We start from the raw sequence: 17,664 nt of genomic DNA on the forward strand, positions 1-17,664 counted from the left end.
GCAATGTTGTCTCCATGGTTCCAAAGGCAAAGCATTAATTAACTCAACTAGCACCTGGTGTCTGATATTCCTAGACCTGTTGAAGTCGTGGGAGTTCTGAAAGCATGTGGAACTGGTAACGAAGAATCTGGTGAGGTATATTTGAGGAAATGAAATGAGGCAGCACAAGAATATACGAGTACGGGATTTTTGTGTGCATTCACACATGCCATTCCCCCCATCCCACTCTCGATTATTTTTTTCATTTCCTTGCACACCACTAACCACAAGGTCGCAGGGTGGGTTACAACTAGTTGCAACTATAAAACAAGTGTATTTTTAAAAATAAAAACAATCAAAAACAATTCCACATATTGAAAACAATACAAACATTTTAAAAAAAACACAATTCCACATATAAAAAGAATTTAAAAGTAGTTCCAATACAGATGCAGGTGAGAATAAAGATCTCCACTTGAAAGACTGGTTGAAAGAGAAAGGTCTTCATTAGGTACCTATAATGCAACAGAGACTGTGACTTTCTAACAGGGAATACCGAAGGGTAGTTGCTACCACATTAAAGGGCCAATTCATGTGTGTGTGTGTGTGTGTGTGTGTGTAAGGAGGGAATAATCTGCACACATCCCTGTTTACTAAATTCAGTCTTCTCTCTCTCTCTCTCTCTCTCACACACACACACACACACACGCACACACACACAGATAGAGAGAGAGTACCCTTTTAAGCATATAGGGACTAATTCAGAAACCTGATCCATGCCTGAAAAACCATATCCATGCATGTATCACTATTGTTGGATCAGGGTAAAAATGTATCTATCTAGAACATACGCATGAGAACATATTAATGGGACCCTGACATTTACAAATGCTTTTGTTAGCATTGTGAAGCATTTCCACTCCTACCAGAATCAGAAAAGTAACATTACTTATTATGCTGAAGCACACCCCTCAATCCTTGCCTGGCTTCTTTGCTATAAATCCCTATGCTCATCTAATAACATCCTTCAGCCAATCAGTGCACAGAGATTTGTATCCTGTACGGCTGAGCAATAACCCATTTAGTCTTCATGCAAATCAAACACTGAGCCAAAAAATGGAAAGCTAAATCACAGGGGAATGAGTTTGCAGTTCTGGGTCAGTAAGTGCCCAACATTCCCACACATCTCGAGTGCCAGAGACAATTCCATGCTAGAATATATGTCAAGAAGCACTGCAAGTAATATAATTTGCCCCCAAATTTACCCTTGCCAGTTACTAGGGGCTAGACCCTGGAAATATTGCTCACTTTTACTATGGGAACTCACAGTGATAATGCAGCAAACCAAACAGAAACAATACAGCATGATTTGTAAGTTTCTGGATATCACTGATATCATCAGAAGTTCAGCAACCCCCAAACACATCTTGGTGATTTCACACACACCACTTACTTACTTACTTACTTACTTACTTACTTACTTTTTGTATTTCCACACTGCCTTTCAGCCAAGGTAAAGGTAAAGGGACCCCTGACCATTAGGTCCAGTCGTGGCCAACTCTGGGGTTGCGGCGCTCATCTTGCTTTATTGGCCGAGGGAGCCGGCGTACAGATTCCGGGTCATGTGGCCAGCATGACTAAGCCGCTTCTGGCGAACCAGAGCAGCACATGGAAACGCCGTTTACCTTCCCGCCAGAGCGGTACCTATTTATCTACAGTGGTACCTCGAGTTACATACGCTTCAGGTTACATACGCTTCAGGTTACATACTCCACTAACCCAGAAATAGTACCTCGGGTTAAGAACTTTGCTTCAGGATGAGAACAGAAATGGTGCTCCGGAGGCGGAGCAGCAGGCCCCATTAGCTAAAGTGGTACTTCAGGTTAATAACATTTTCAGGTTAAGAATGGACCTCTGGAACGAATTAACTACTTAACCTGAGGTACCACTGTACTTGCACTTTGACATGCTTTCGAACTGGTAGGTTGGCAGGAGCAGGGACTGAACAACGGGCGCTCACCCCGTCGCAGGGATTCAAGCCGCCGACCTTCTGATCGGCAAGTCCTAGGCCCTGTGGTTTAACCCACAGCATCACCCGCATCCCTCAACCAAGGTATTAACATACAAAAGGGGCTAACATTTTATTCCATTCAGTAATCTGTGCTGATGTGCCATTAGAGCGAGTCTCTATCCCCTTTTCATCATAGGGTTAGACTGAGATGAATAGAGAACTGTTACTTAATAAATAAAAAATAAAAAATTAGGCTAGACTGGAGAAGCATACCAGAAAGACTGTTTGTAATCTATTAATATACTGGTGATCAGTTTGCTCTGATCAAGCAGCAGAAAGGCCTACATGAATGCCAGTTTCCAGGACTCGAGGTTTTGTGTTCCATGTAGTGAACCAGAAAACTGCATGTTTCCCTAGGAAACCAGCCCATTAAATGCCATCCAATTATGGGATGTCCAACAGGCTCCTGACTCCCCCCACCCATAAGGCTTCCAAAAAAAAAGCTCCACAACTTTGGCTCCTTAAAAAAGCTCCACAACTTTGGTAGATCACTGCCAGATTTTTTTTATAGTGGGGGTAGATTGCAGTCTCTTGGAAGTTGGACATGCCTGATATAGAGGAATGCTGGGGCAAAGGGCATCTTTTGACTCAGGCACTCATTAGAAATTTTCTCTGGCCATACTTATTTCATAAACTCTACCATAAATAGTTCAATGAAAAGCATCTACCAGTAATCTGCTTTCAATGAGGCCTGATAATGTGGCAAAACGAATGTTGTGTATGATCTAAAACCTTAAATACAGATGGTCACAGAACAATAATCACATCATTTGGGTACCAGCGGATATAGGCTTCTGCTTGGCCATCATGAGAACTGGGCTAGATGTCCCTTTGGTCTGATCCAGCACAGATTTCCTATGTTCTCAATATTATTTTATATATACGAACCTTGAAGACTCAGGCTGTGTTCCCCTTTCGACCATACACTACATGGATTGCAGGTTATGTGATTTCCTTTTTAAAATGATTTCCAAAACCTTCATAATGAAGGGCAATACATCAGAGTAAAAATTGTTATATAAGCTTAAAGGCTGCCCTTGACCATGGATTTTATTTCTGAATAACACAGAAAAGTAAGTCACGTGTTTGAGTTTCCTGTCAAACCTTGAGCAACGCTGCAATGCAGAAACCTAATTTAGGAGAGCCACTATTGTTCGTAAAATTGTAGCTTTTGGATTTAGAGCGCCGTGAAATCTCAGCACCTGACAGATTACATAAATATTAATTTAGCTTTTTAATTAGCACATTAAAGGCCTGAATGGGCTGCCTACTGTGCCTGTACAAAGTTTCAGTCACATGGATGCTGGGTGGAATAATTCTGTAATGGGGGCTGCAGACAGTTGATGTTTCAATAGAACCCAGTTTAAGGCAATTAAATAATCCCATTATCTTTAGCTAACTCTTATTTTGTTAGTTCCATTCATCCTCCATGGTAAAAACCAAGCGGGACAAGATAGAAGCGTGTAACAGTTTACATGGTGTGAAGAAAATGAATAGGAAGAAGATTTTCTTCCTCGCTCATGACACCTGAACTCTGGGCAATCCTATGTGGCTGAATGTTAGGCGACTCAGAACCAACAACATCCATTGCTTCTTAGTGTGGTGCCATAGTTCATAGTTCTTCATGTCAAAGTCCTCTGGGCAGCTAATACAGAATTCAAACAATTAAAATAATGAAATATTAGAGAAAATGATGATGATGATGATGATAACAGTAGCATTTCAAACAGTAGCATTTCAGTCCAGGGTTGTAAAGACTGCAGAGAGAATAATTGGGTGCACTCTTCCCACCTTAGATCAAATCTATGCTGCCAGGTGCCATAAGAAAGCGGCAGAGATAGCGCAGGATAGTATGCACCCCGGAAATGATCTCTTTCAGCTTCTGCCTTCTGGAAGAAGGTATAGGGTTGTAAAGGCCAGGACTAGCCGCCTGATAAACAGTTTCTATGCAAATGCAATTCTGGTTCTAAACGCAGCATAAGGAGTCTCTATAGTATATTGTATTTTAAAATGGGGTTTCAGAGTTTTTAGGGGTTTTTGAATGTTTTATGTAGTTTTTCAATTTCATTGTTCAATTTCAATTTCAATTTCATGGGACAATGACAATAAAGATGTTGTATATTTCAAACATTACAAATGAATCAGTTCAGTTTGTTGCCTACGAACTGAGACAAGCAGCATAACAGTATTTAAAACACAGCAGAAACAAATTGTACCAAGGTCTGGAAGATTTTTTAAAAAGTATTATCTGGTGCCAAAAGTATCTTAATGCAGGCATCATGTAAGCCTCATTGAGGTTCAGGTGGGCACTGACTGTTGAATGCTTCCAATGGTAATTAAAAGCATAATGTGCAGACAGGTAACCACCCCGTGGCTGCAGGAAACAATGGGAATCTTGATTTCTTCAAACATGGAAATGAGGCATGTCCTTCTTCACTGTCTGATGAAGGAAATCCTTTCATTTTCCTAGTTCAGATGCTGCGGTATTCCCATTTTCCCTGTTTTGCCCTGGTTATACCTCTTCTGAGAGTCTGCTATATGGCGATCCCACACCATAGCTTGGTATGATGCATTTCACACCTGTCAAGGACATTCACACCTGCACCTGTATGCAATGCCACATGCCTCCATATCTGAATATATTTGTCCACATATAGTGTAAATTTGGTCCTTTTCTGGTTCACTGTTATACCGTGCTCAGATATTAAATACGCTACACATGGACACCAATGTGTATTATCACATATCTCCATGTGCATAAATTAATAGTGTCATTGTTGATTATGGATTTATTGGGGGGAAGCCGTACCACCAATAACAACCACCACCTATGACCTTATCTGCACCTTTTGTATGGAAGTAAAAGCACGTCAAAGTGCAAGTAGATAAATAGGTACTGCTCCAGCGGGAAGGTAAACGGCGTTTCCGTGCGCTGCTCTGGTATGCCAGAAGCAGCTTAGTCATGCTGGCCACATGGCCCGGAAGCTGTACGCCGGCTCCCTTGGCCAGTAAAGCGAGATGAGCGCCGCAACCCCAGAGTCAGGGGTCCCTTTACCTTTACCTTAGTATACTTTAAGCTACAGAACTGTTTTGTCCTGCTTGGAATTCTGAAAATTGTTCTGTAGTGATACCTGGCTGTAGTGATACCTTGCTTGGCATAAATCCATTTCAATGTCTTCTTAAGGCACAGTGGTGTGCCACCTTTTGGTTATACCCTGTAAGTGCAAGCCACGGTGCAAGGCTTTATTTTCAGCATAAAACATAAGAGAAGAATACGCAATAGGAATAATTCTTTGCCTATTGGCAGAAATAGTTCTGCTACAAGAATGAGTTGGTGGTGCATTTGCACTATTTAATTAAAAGGCTAATTTAATTTTAATTAAATTTAAAATAATGATTTATAATTAATTGATCCCAGGTTTATATGTAGCAGGCCCTGCCATCATCAGCTACCTCTCATCCTTACAATATGAAGCAGTAGCCTTTCAGGGAGGCTGATACAAGCTTGCTAAGATGCTGGAATAATATAATGCTTCGTCACATTGTGCTAGCATAGTTCAGCACTTAAGCATTCATGTCCTTCGTGTAGCAACGTGTAACTAAGAAATATGCTGTTAGGAAATTAATTTTATTTGGAACATGCATGCATTAAACAGGTGGGTGCCCCTGTTGCAAAGATCCTGTAGCACTTAAAAAAAAAATCAGACCTATACCCCATCTTTCCTCCATGGAGCACATGACAGCACACAAAATTCTCTCCTGCCCCCAACCCATTTGTTCTTCACAATAGCCCTGCAAGGCAGGTTAGACTGAGAGAAAGAGAGAGGCTTCCTTCTGGTGGAAATTTGAAACTGGATCTCCCCAGTCTTAGTGTAATAGTCTAATCAGCATACCCCATTCTCAGTTGTAACAAGATACTTACAATGATAGAACTATGGACCGGATCTAGAAAACACACAAACTGTGAACGACGCCATTTTCAGCCCGCTTAAAGCCACTTTCTAACCACAGCCAACATCTGAACATATTTAATGAAGCCATGTGCTTTAAAAAAAACCAAAAAAACCCCACAACAGTCAAATTCACAAATACCTGAATTTACATGGACTTCAACAGAACCAAAGTACAGTATTTGGAAGCAAAACACCGATCAGAATGATTTACCAGTAAGTGCTTTGTGGCAAGTAAAGGTAAAGGTAAAGGACCCCTGACAGTTAAGTCCAGTTGCGAACGACTCTGGGGTTGCGGCACTCATCTCGCTTTACAGGTCAAGGGAGCTGGCGTTGGTCCGCAGGCAGTTTCTCCGGGTCATGTGGACAGCATGACTAAGCCGCTTCTGGCGAAACCAGAGCAGCGCATGGAAACGCCGTTTAGCAGCATAGTGATTGTCGCATCTGCCCTGTCTAAATACACCAGCTACATTTCAGCCACGATGAAGTGTGCACACTGGTTGAGGGGTTTTTTTCCGGGGGGGGGGGGCTTTTTCAGTTATAGATTTCCTGAGTTATGTACAATAACATACAATACATTGGTACCTCGGGTTACATACGCTTCAGGTTACATCCGCTTCAGGTTACAGACTCTGCTAACCCAGAAATAGTGCTTCAGGTTAAGCACTTTGCTTCAGGATGAGAACAGAAATCGTGCTCCGGCGGCATGGCAGCAGCAGGAGGCCCCATTAGCTAAAGTGGCGCTTCAGGTTAAGAACAGTTTCAGGTTAAGTACAGACCTTCGGAACGAATTAAGTACTTAACCTGAGGTACCACTGTAGATGATAGATAGATAGATAGATGATAGATGATAGATAGATAGATGATAGATATAGATAGATTAGATAGATATAGATAGATGATAGATAGATAGATAGATAGATAGATAGATAGATAGATAGATGATAGATAGATATAGATAGATAGATAGATATAGATATTGATAGATGATGATAATAGATAGATGATAGATAGATAGATAGATGATAGATAGATAGATAGATATAGATGATAGATGATAGATGATAGATGATAGATGATAGATAGATAGATAGATAGATAGATATAGATATTGATAGATGATGATAATAGATAGATGATAGATAGATAGATAGATAGATAGATGATAGATAGATAGATAGATAGATAGATATAGATGATAGATGATAGATGATAGATGATAGATGATAGATGATAGATAGATAGATGATAGATAGATAGATAGATAGATAGATAGATAGATAGATAGATATAGATGATAGATGATAGATGATAGATGATAGATGACAGATGATAGATGATAGATGATAGATGATAGATGATAGATGATAGATAGATAGATAGATGATAGATAGATAATCTATATCTGTACTGATATCTCCCAAATGAAACCTTGCACAACTTCTTTGCAAAGTTGCTAACTTAATTGGAGAGCCATGTCTGTTTCTGGAATTTTCAGCTCACCCAATCAGACAAAGGGCTGTTTAGAAAAAAAAAGGGGGGGGAGGCATTCATCAAATTACACTGAGGGTTCCATCTGTTATCTGAAACCTTTGTTCTCAAGTGACACAGGGAGGAGATGGTGCAAAACACACTTTGCTAAAGGTTTTATTTGAGGCTGCATTTTCCAGCTTGTTTGTATGCCATCCAGGATTATATATGCCAGCCCAACAGAAGAAAGTGTTATTCTGTGTTGCTGGCGTGCTAAGTTTTGCTTGTGCTCTCAGTATTGCAGCAGCCATCGGAACTCAGCTGTGGCTTAGAGGAAGAATACTCTGCAAAACTGGAGCGCTGCTTGTCAATGCTACCGGCCAAGAATTAGAGAAGTTTATTGGTGAAATTCAGTATGGACTTTTCTATGGGGAGAGGGTTAGACAATGCGGGCTCGGAGGGAGACCTTTTCGGTTTTCATGTAAGTAACAATGACATCTGAATTATTTAATGCTTTAGTGCATGCTATCGTGGTCCGACAGATACGTACATGAGCATTCTCCTGTTTCTTCCAAAAGATGCGCTAGTGGGAGATGTGAAATTATGTCACCGTAATATACATCATGTGCTTCTTCTATCAACATGTATTTACTGTTATAATAGCTTGCTAGTTGAAGGAGCAGTCAGATCCTGTGCATGTCTTCTTGGGAGTAACGCCCACAGAGTTCTGTAGGATTTCCTTTCAAGAAAGCTTGCATGGCATCGCAGCCTTAATTTTTCAAACTCTTTTCCAATACTGTGCTTTGGTGTCTCTTTTAATTATTGTTGTTATGTTATTAATTCTTATTGAATTATTGTCATTTTAATATTAATGAAATGAGCGGGAAGGAACGAGAACTATTGTAAATACTGGATATGCAGACTGTGAGAAATCAACAGTCCAATCCTCTGCATGTTTACTCAAAAGTAAGTCAATTGAGTCTACTGGGACTTATTCATCAGCTAAAAATCTAAATGCCAGAGTCCAATCTTATACAGGTGTACTCAGAAGCAAGTCCAGTCGAAATCCAATGAGCTTACTTCTAAGTAAGCGTGCATAGGATTACAGCCTCACCTTCTCGACAAATCATTATTATCCAGGATTGGCAACTGCAGAGTTGCATAGGATGAGAGTTTTGCAGTTCATCTGTTTACCTTCCAGGAGTAAATAATGTTAAAATGGTCAGTCATGCACTTGATTTATGCATAGCACCATATTAAAAAGAAATAATGGTTATCTGGAGAAGAGTTCATAATATGCCACCTAACATTTATTTTCTTACCAGAAACAATTTGCAAGTAATCTACAGAGAAGCATTGTGGCTTGTGTGAGTCATTTCTGGTGTACGTCCTGAACTGCAGACATGAAAATGATTGACTGTGCAGAGGAAGTAGACCAAATTCATTTTGGATATTATTGAGAATTGCTTCATCTAATTGCATTCTATAGTAGGCTTTAGCAGTTCTTGAGACCTCTCTGAAAATCCTGCTTATCATTGCTTCCCGCTCCTGTCACCCTGTAGGAATTCTCAGAATGACTTGCTAAAGAATCTAGGAAGCACTAACCAAACTTTGTTTATTAAGATGGTGGAGCTGGAAGAATGCTTAAGACATAGTCCATTCCCATGAGTTAGTGCACATAGTATTATGAGAACAGTCTGTATGGAGGCTTGGACTCCTCATGTACCCTCTTCCTTCCTCTGGCATGATTGCAAGTTGCTCAGAAGCTTTCGCTTCCATTCCAGATTAATCATGTGTTGGCACATCGTCTGAACCCTATATTGTACCTAATCTTAATAGATTATGGTAAGAATTTGGCATCATAAAACATAGCTTGAAATTGGCTCGATTCCACTAACCACAGTTAAGTTAGAAGACAGTTTACCAGGTGCAGGTAATGCAGTTTCGAAAGAAAAGCTTCTAACACCTAAGTCAGAGGGGGGAACTCAACCCACAATCTAAACCAGGGGTCCCCAAACTAAGGCCCCTCGGGCCGGATAAGGCCCAAGGGACTCGTTTATCCGGCCCGCAGCAATCCCCGCCACCAGCTGCCACTGCCCGCTCTTACTAGTGCTGCGTGGCTGCCCACTTCCGGGTCGGAGGAGCACCGGAAATAGCTTGTGCGCATGCGCAAGCATTATTTGCACATGCGCAAACATTATTTGCGGTGCACATCCGGGTCGGAGGAGGCCCGTGCACATGCACACAAGCTATTTCCAGTGCTCCTCCAACCCAGAAGTGTGCCGGAAATAGCATGTGCGCACACGTATGGGCACGCGCTTCCCCACCCTCCGGCCCACCTCGTGATTGACGCTGGAGACACCGGCCCGAGGCACAGTAAGTTTGCTGACCCCTGATCTAAACAGATGGCAGTCGAGAGCTTGAACATTTGAACACTATGGAAGCTATTCTTCACTGAAAATATATTGTTGGAACATATCCTTATTCCCACCCCCACCCCCAAATGCTATGAAATATCCATCCCATGTGAGGGTTTTGCAAAGGGAGGTAAGTGGATCTGGTGCAGTTGGCATCCCGTAACTGTCCTGCCCTGTCCCGCGTGTCCCCACTTCATGCATGTTCCCACCTGGGAACATGTGTGATGAATGCCAGGTGAAAAACCATGAGGAAGCTGGGTTGCATCAGTCTACTTCCTGGCACACCACGAGAGTAATGCGAATAGACCTCCCCGGGCAATGGTTTGCAGCCTTGTTTAGATAACATATCCACCCACAATCAAAGCAAAAAGGAGGGCGGGTATGGGGTCATTCCCACTGGTCCACTCAAACACTCTACACATTGATCAGTTTACCTGCACAGAGAGCAGATACATTCAAGTTCCACACATAAAGACGACTTGATCAACACACAGAAATCAGTGGCGAGTCAGAAGCACAACTCAATTCTGCCCACTCACCCCGTATCGATTGTACAGTACTTGTGTCATCTGCCTTTTATGATGGAAAAAGGAGTTTGCAATTATCTATTTGGCTCCAGAGCAGAGCTCTGTGATTAATCCGGGGACACAGAAAAGTAATGGCAGTCTGAAATAGCAGTCATATTTACTTCGAATGAACTTTTTTTTTTTTTTACTGGGTGAACATACACCTAGATGGAATTTATTAATGTTATATAATGTCCAGTAGCTTAAAGGCAGCTGCTTCCAATACAAGATTCAGTCTGCTGTGTAATTACTAGGGAACATTGGCTGTTGTTCACTGCCTTTGCTGCAATCCTCAAGGAAACTCTCTCCCTAAATGGCTATAAATGTCTTGAGAAATGTTACCATTTACAGTAGATGTGTTTGCATTTTAATGCATTGAAGCACAGCATGGCAAGGCTAAGAAGAAAGGATTAAATCATCTGCCTTGTTTTAGTCCTGCGTTTGCGCCCATTAAATGCTCTCCCTGTTGGCCGCTATATCTCTTTTAATTGTAAAATGAATTTGCTCTGCCTGTAAAACCCATTCAGGCTCAGGAAAGCCTTCTGCTTCATTTACTCTGGCTCTTGTCTGTTTCTGGGTCAGCGGTTCATTTTCTAAAGGCCACTGGCATGCAGATTCAATGCTTATAATGAAGGTCTGTCTTCTCTTCCAGGGCAACATTGCTGCTGCATTAATTTTATCTGGTAGTCACCTATAAAAGTTTAATGATATGTAAAAAGTTCTGAATGTCGCTATTGAGGGAAACAGCCTGGATGACCCAGTGTTGTGTGTGGCATGGCAATAAGCATGACAAAAGCTGCTTCTGATATGCAGTGGTACCTTGGGTTAAGAACTTAATTCGTTCTGGAGGTCCGTTCTTAACCTGAAACTGTTCTTAACCTGAGGTACCACTTTAGCTAATGGGGCCTCCCACTGCCGCCGCGCCAGCACCGCATGATTTCTGTTCTCATCCTGAAGCAAAGTTCTTAACCCAAGGTACTCTTTCTGGGTTAGTGGACTCTGTAACCTGAAGCATCTGTAACCTGAAGCGTCTGTAACTCGAGGTACCACTGTATATAAAACCAAATCTGTGCTGGAAAGAAACTAACTCAATCTTGCATCAAGGGAAAATGAAATTTGCAAGCTATGTAAACAGTTCACCTTTTTGCACAATGTGCCCTTGCATGTGCTTACTCACAAGTGAGCACCATTGTGTTTTATGATGCTTACTTCCTAGTAGGTGTGTTTAGGACTGCAAGCTTACCGTGCAATCCTATGCACGTCTACTCAGAAATAAGCCACGTTGCGACCACGTACTAGTGACGAACAGAGGAAACAAGCTATGTAAGAGAATAGTGTCCTTTCTCAAGTTGTTTGTCGGCAGAATTTACATCCCACCTCTCATCATACATGAGTAATAATAATAATAATAATAATATAGTTATATCCCACCCATCTGCCTGGGTTTCCCCAGCCACTCTCTGCAGCTTCCAGCAAAATATTAAAATACAATAATTCATCAAATATTAAAAGCTTCCCTAAACAGGGCTACTTTCAGATGTATTCTAAAAGTCAGATAGTTGTTTATTTCTTTGACATCTGGTGGGAGGGCATTCCACAGGGTGGGCACCACTACCGAGAAGGCCCTCTGCATATAGGCCCTATAACTTCGCTTCTTGCAGTGAGGGAACCGCCAGAAGGCCCTCGGCACTGAACCTCAGTGTCCAGGCAGAATGATAGGGGTGGAGACGCTCCTTCAAGTATACTGGGCCAAGGCTGTTTAGGGCTTTAAAGGTCAGCACCAACACTTTGAATTGTGCCCGGAAAGGGCCAATGAACTTGCAGCAGGACACATTAATGCAAAATACAATGCACAGTAAAAACAACAATACATTAAGGGTCATATCCAGTACTGGATGAAGGGAGTCGTGCCCATGCAACATTTCCCCATCCCCTCCTCTCCCCATGCAATGCCAAAATCAGCTTCGGAGGGTCCTTCACTTTTGAAGGTGTATGTGGGGCTGCAGCAGGGAGCAGCGAGGAGGGCAAAGTTCCATCGCTCACGTCTGTTGCACTAGTGGAACAGCAGGGTTGGATATAATCCTATATTTTAAATTAGAACTATCTCCAACTCTAAAGTATATCAGACAAGTACATAGCCAAATATTTATCAGGTACATAATGGCCCTTTCAGAATTTTATTTATTTGTTTGTTTTAATCTAATTCGTCTCGGCCTGGTGGAAAAGGAAAGCTTTTAGCTGGGGCCAAAAAATAATCAAAGTTGTTCCCAGCCAAACCTCAGAGGGGAGGGTGTTCCATGACCAATGAGGTGTTATTGCTTAGAAGTCCCACTGACAAGCTACAGATCTCATAATCTACTGCAGCTGACCTATAGGATTATACCTGAGATGCCCCTTCAGATACCTGGGTCTAAGCCATTTAAGCCTTTATACGAACACTTTGAACTTAGCCCAGTGACATTTTTTTCCCCACAAGCTTATTTTTATTAACTTTGCTGTCATCGTCATCAACATTTCTTATTTTACAAATATTAAAACCTACAAAACAAAAACTTTTCTACTGTCTGCTAGAACCAACACCTGTCACAAAGAATTAAAAAACAACACAACCTGTGAGAGTCTCTTTTTGAATTTTTTTTTCTTATGTTTGTAATTAATGTACAGTACATAGTCTTTCCATTTCCTATTGGCTAATTGCAACCACTGAGCAAGAAGGAAGCAATGGTCATAATTACAAATAATCAACGAATTGGATTGAATCAAGCAATGTTGGATGGCTCTGACATGCCGACTGCATTGCCTGCCACAAACCCACTTGCTAGCAATTTACATTTTACATGGTAGATAAAATTTATTTGAAGTGCCTACAGAGCTTTTTCTCAGCATGTTCTAACCACAGCAAGGCAGTTCAAAGGAGTATTAGCACTGGCTTAATCATACCCCCATGGAGTGGGAGCATTTACTCTGCATTCAATGATTCGTTTTGAAATATCTGCTGTCACTAAACTGTGTAGAAATATTTGAAAATCGCCCTGTGGTAGCAAGCCTAGTTCGCAATCCGCTCTGAATACCTTAAACATTCATGTATATACGGTAATAGGTTACCATACTTAATGGGGCTGTGCCAAAACAGAGACACACTTTGGGGGCAGAGAAGTATAAACCACCACCATACAAATGATTCCTATGAAACATGCCCCACCTTTAGCTTCCTAGACAGGGCACATTTCCTTCATTTTGATCAGGTGTGTGTCAGCTGACCCTGGAAGGCCAATCCTTGGCCATCCAAGCCCTTCTTCTTTGCCTTAGTCAAACTTGCTTGTTGCACTCTGCCTGTTACCACGCTATTCCTATTCCTAAACCCAGGCAAGAATTTCTTGCTCTTGACCCAATATTGAAACTGGATGTTTTATGAGCCCTTATTTAACTACCCTGCCTTCCAGAATATCACCGTAAACCTAACTTGCAAGGATCATTCTGATACTTTTGCTTCTCAGAAAATTCTTATGTATTGGGCCATAAATGTAGACGTTGGGTCCTGCAATTATTTCTTTTTTAAGTGTTTTTGAACAGTTCTTCTCACCTTATCAGTTTCTTCCATCTCCCAATGATAAGCATGTTTCATGGCTTCAGGGTCCTGTTTTTCAGGGATGACAACTTTGCCTGATTTCTGCAGTAATTCCATTCTCTGTCTTTTGTTTGTTTGTTTGTGTTTGTTTTTTTAGTTTTTCCAGATTTGTTCAAAGTTATCCCTGCAAGCATCCATGTGAGTGTTATCCTCTTCTCTTTGGCGCTGTTAGTGTTTGCCCTGATTGAGACTGGGTTCTTCATGTACAATGCATTCGGCAAACCCTATGAAACACTGCATGGTCCGCTAGGGCTGTACCTGTGGAGCTTCATCTCATGTAAGTGTTCCAAATGTAATGCCGTGGTTATGTTTGTCAGAGCCTGGGATGGAAGAGTGGTTAAGCAAAGTATCCCTTACATTTTGTGGGCTCTTGTGGGCCAGCTTTGACTGATGGGCAGGACAATCCACCTGTCAATCATCTGGCATCACAACACCAGATGATCGGCACCTGTCCAAGTCCCTTGCACAGTGCTTCCCAAGTGCCCAACCACCAGCTGGCTGCTGGGCGATTGGGAACCATAGTGCAAGGGGATTTGCCAGCATATTCTCAGCAGAGAATTGTCAAAGCTACTCTCTGCAGGGATCATCTGTTCAGTTGTATTGCCCATGACAAAGCCAGTTCTGCAGCTGATTCAGCCATGTTTCTATGTACCTCACATTTGATATCACCTATGATGTCAGGTGTGGGGCAGGTGGGTGTGGTTTGGTAGAACGTCCTCATGGGTCAAATTGGGACACGTGCTGGGTTTAAACTGGCCCATGGTCTGGAGGTTGCCTGCCCCTGCCTTGCATTTTGCCTGTTTTCACCTCTTAACACTGAAATATAAACCCAACTAGGGAAATTTCCTCCCATCATTTTGATGTGATTTCTTTTCATTGCACTCCCATTTGAGGCAATCTGGTTACCTACCACATTAGGTATTAGTGGGTGGCACTGTGGTCTAAACCACAGGACCTTGGGCTTGCCGATCAGAAGGTCGGCAGTTCAAATCCCCGCAACAGGGTGAGCTCCTATTTTTCAGTCCCAGCTCCTGCCCACCAAGTCAAGTGCAAGTAAATAAATAGGTACTGCTCCAGCGGGAAGGTAAATGGCATTTCCATGCGCTGCTCTGGTTCACTAGAAGTGGCTTAGTCATGCTGGCCACATGACCCGGAAGCTGTCTGCGGACAAACGCCAGCTCCCTCGGCCTATAGAGTGAGATGAGCACACAACCCCAGAGTCGTCTGTGTCTGGACCTAACGGTCAGGGGTACCTTTACCTTTTTTACCACACTAGTTATTGGAGTAAACTGTGGTGCACCCCACAAAAGAGATATACAAAGTGTGGTGCTGCTTTGTAACTACTGAAATGCAAAGAAAACAGAAATACTGCCCCATTGTGCAAAGGTCCGTTAGAAAACTGACAAAATGCTAATTTTGGATTTTCTTCTTTTTCAGTTTCTTGTGGCTGCCTCATCATGATACTCTTTTCATCAGAAGTGAAAATCCACCACCTCTCAGAGAAAATAGCTAATTATAAAGAAGGGAGCTTTATTTTTAAAACTCACAGTGAGCAATTTGCAAATTCATTCTGGATCATTCTGGTGTGCTCATTGGTACACATTCTGAACATTTTGCTAATACGCCTTGCTGGATTTGAGTTTCCTTTTTCAAAATCGAAAGATTCAGAGACAGCAAATGGAGCAGTCGATCTAATGTACTAGACAGGTTTTGAACCATGTTTAATGAAAATGGTTCATCATGACCTTTTCCCCCAAGACACCAAATGTAAATGGGTTTAAAGGCTGTTTTTTAAAAAACAAACAAAAACAAATATGTATTTGTATATTGTGAGCCAGAGACATTTACAGAGATATACCAGCAGAAAAAAGGAATTACCGTATTTTTCGCTCTATAACACGCACCCAACCATAACACGCACGTAGTTTTTAGAGGAGGAAAATCCGTAGGCATGCCACCCGTAGGCACTCCCTCCATAACACGCACAGACATTTCCCCTTACTTTTTAGGAGGAAAAAAGTGAGTGTTATGGTGCAAAAAATACGGTAAATAAAATCAATAAGAGTTTTGTGGCTCGCAGTAGGTGATAACTTGTCACTAGGAAGGTATTGAGTTGGTTTAGATGTAATGTCAAACAATGGTTTGTGATAACTGTAGTTTAGATTCCTAATGAAGTTGTGTGTTCCAGATACAGAGATAACTCGTGTGGGATTCCTTTTCTCTCACCTTTCCTGAGACCCCTGGGTGCTTTCCCAAACAACCTCAAAGGTTGAGCATCATCTCAAACCATGATTTGTTGGTTCGGATGCAATGCCAAGCTGGTTTGCACAAACTGAGATGTGCAAGCCGTATCTAAACCATGACTTGCAGACCCTGTTATCAGATCCTAGTTTGCCAGCCACTCACAAACAATGGTTTGCCCAATGGCGTTTGTTTAGACATAATGGCAAACCATGGTTTGGCATTATGTCCAAACCATCCCATTGTTTTCTTCCAAGGTCTAGAACCCTAGAGGAATGTAATGTTGCTGAATTAGTGTGATAAAAGCAAAAGCTCAAAACTTAGCAGCAGAAGAGGACAGCATGTGCTTTCCTCGCACAATCATGCAAAGAAGATGGTTTCTAGAAGTATTACTCTTAAAAATCTGTGTATCAGGACAAGAATAAGAAGTTGACTTCTCCCCTAGAAAATTGGAATAAGGGCTCCTTCGTGAAAAGGCACTAACTTTAAAAGAAACTGCATTGGCAGCAACCAAGTTAAATTTTAGACACAGGAAAAGAGTTGTATTCACAGTAGGAACCCTTCTACGAGCTCATCTCATGTTCCACGAATGGAAGCTCCTTCCATTCACAGAGTGGAAAGGTTGGGTGCCAGCCTATATTTTTTAATTATCTGGAGTGGATTTAGATTCAAATTCCTGGTTTGCAAACTTTACCAAAGATGCTGCTCAGTGTGTTTAATATCAAATATTTGAAGAGCTGATTCCAAACGTAGCACCTAAAATCTAATCTAACATTGTGGTGTTTTTGTTCTCATTTTGTAATGCTTTTATTTTGTTTTTCACTTTTATAAGCTTCAGTCTGATCCTCCTGGTGTGCAAAGTGGTACTTCAGACAATAAATACATTCTTCCCCTCGTTCTTCCATAGCACTTTCAAGTGATTGTCAGGGGGCCACATGGCATGAAGAGAAAGAGAAGAAGAAAACTAATCTGTGCGGGAATTTCTTATAACTTACTCCAGCCTTCTGCAGCCTTCTGCTCTGCAGCTGTTTTAAACTACAGCCCCAGCCAACAGGGTCATGATTAGAGTGATAAGAGTTGTAGTCAAAGCATTTAGTAGGCAAAAGGGTGAGAATGACTGGTTTATTCAGTACTTTATCGCTACATTTGGTATTTCTGAGTAACAAAACATTCTGCCCATAACATCATGAGAATGTAAACATAAGAATAGTCTGCTGGATCAAGCTAATGGTACTTCTAGTCTAGCATTCTCTTGTCGCAGTGACTAGCCAGATACTTCGCCTCTTCGGTTTCTTTTATTTCCTGTGTAATAAACAAAATCAGCCCTTGTTCCCTTATGGGC

At 41.6% G+C, this 17,664-nt stretch overlaps 1 protein-coding gene and 1 long non-coding RNA gene across 2 annotated transcripts in view; one reads left to right on the forward strand and one right to left on the reverse strand.

Annotated features, from left to right (window-relative positions):
- The window catches only part of LOC310678753, a 36,151-nt gene that overhangs the window by 593 nt on the left and 17,894 nt on the right, over window positions 1-17,664 (reverse strand). Inside the window, exon 2 of the long non-coding RNA XR_014511936.1 lies at window positions 5,182-5,265. This is a non-coding gene — a long non-coding RNA (uncharacterized lncRNA). The remainder of the gene's footprint in view (window positions 1-5,181; window positions 5,266-17,664) is intronic.
- CLRN1 (clarin 1) lies at window positions 7,561-17,220 on the forward strand. The gene is made up of 3 exons (XM_083443033.1): window positions 7,561-7,951; window positions 14,179-14,358; window positions 15,519-17,220. The coding sequence occupies exons 1-3, from the start codon at window positions 7,699-7,701 to the stop codon at window positions 15,782-15,784; spliced, it is 699 nt and encodes a 232-aa protein (XP_083299159.1). The 5' UTR covers window positions 7,561-7,698; the 3' UTR covers window positions 15,785-17,220.

The sequence above is a fragment of the Podarcis tiliguerta genome (assembly GCF_965153285.1).
Source record: "Podarcis tiliguerta genome assembly, chromosome: 5".
Taxonomy (NCBI): Eukaryota; Metazoa; Chordata; class Lepidosauria; order Squamata; family Lacertidae; genus Podarcis; species Podarcis tiliguerta.

What these genes read in the sequence shown, in the direction of transcription:
- CLRN1 (XM_083443033.1), top strand. Translation starts at nt 7,699, where the DNA reads ATGCCAGCCCAACAGAAGAAAGTGTTATTCTGTGTTGCTGGCGTGCTA. An exon ending in GAGACCTTTTCGGTTTTCAT is followed by an intron (nt 7,952 to 14,178) that starts GTAAGTAACAAT and finishes TTGTTTTTTTAG; the next exon opens with TTTTTCCAGATTTGTTCAAA. An exon ending in CCTGTGGAGCTTCATCTCAT is followed by an intron (nt 14,359 to 15,518) that starts GTAAGTGTTCCA and finishes CTTCTTTTTCAG; the next exon opens with TTTCTTGTGGCTGCCTCATC.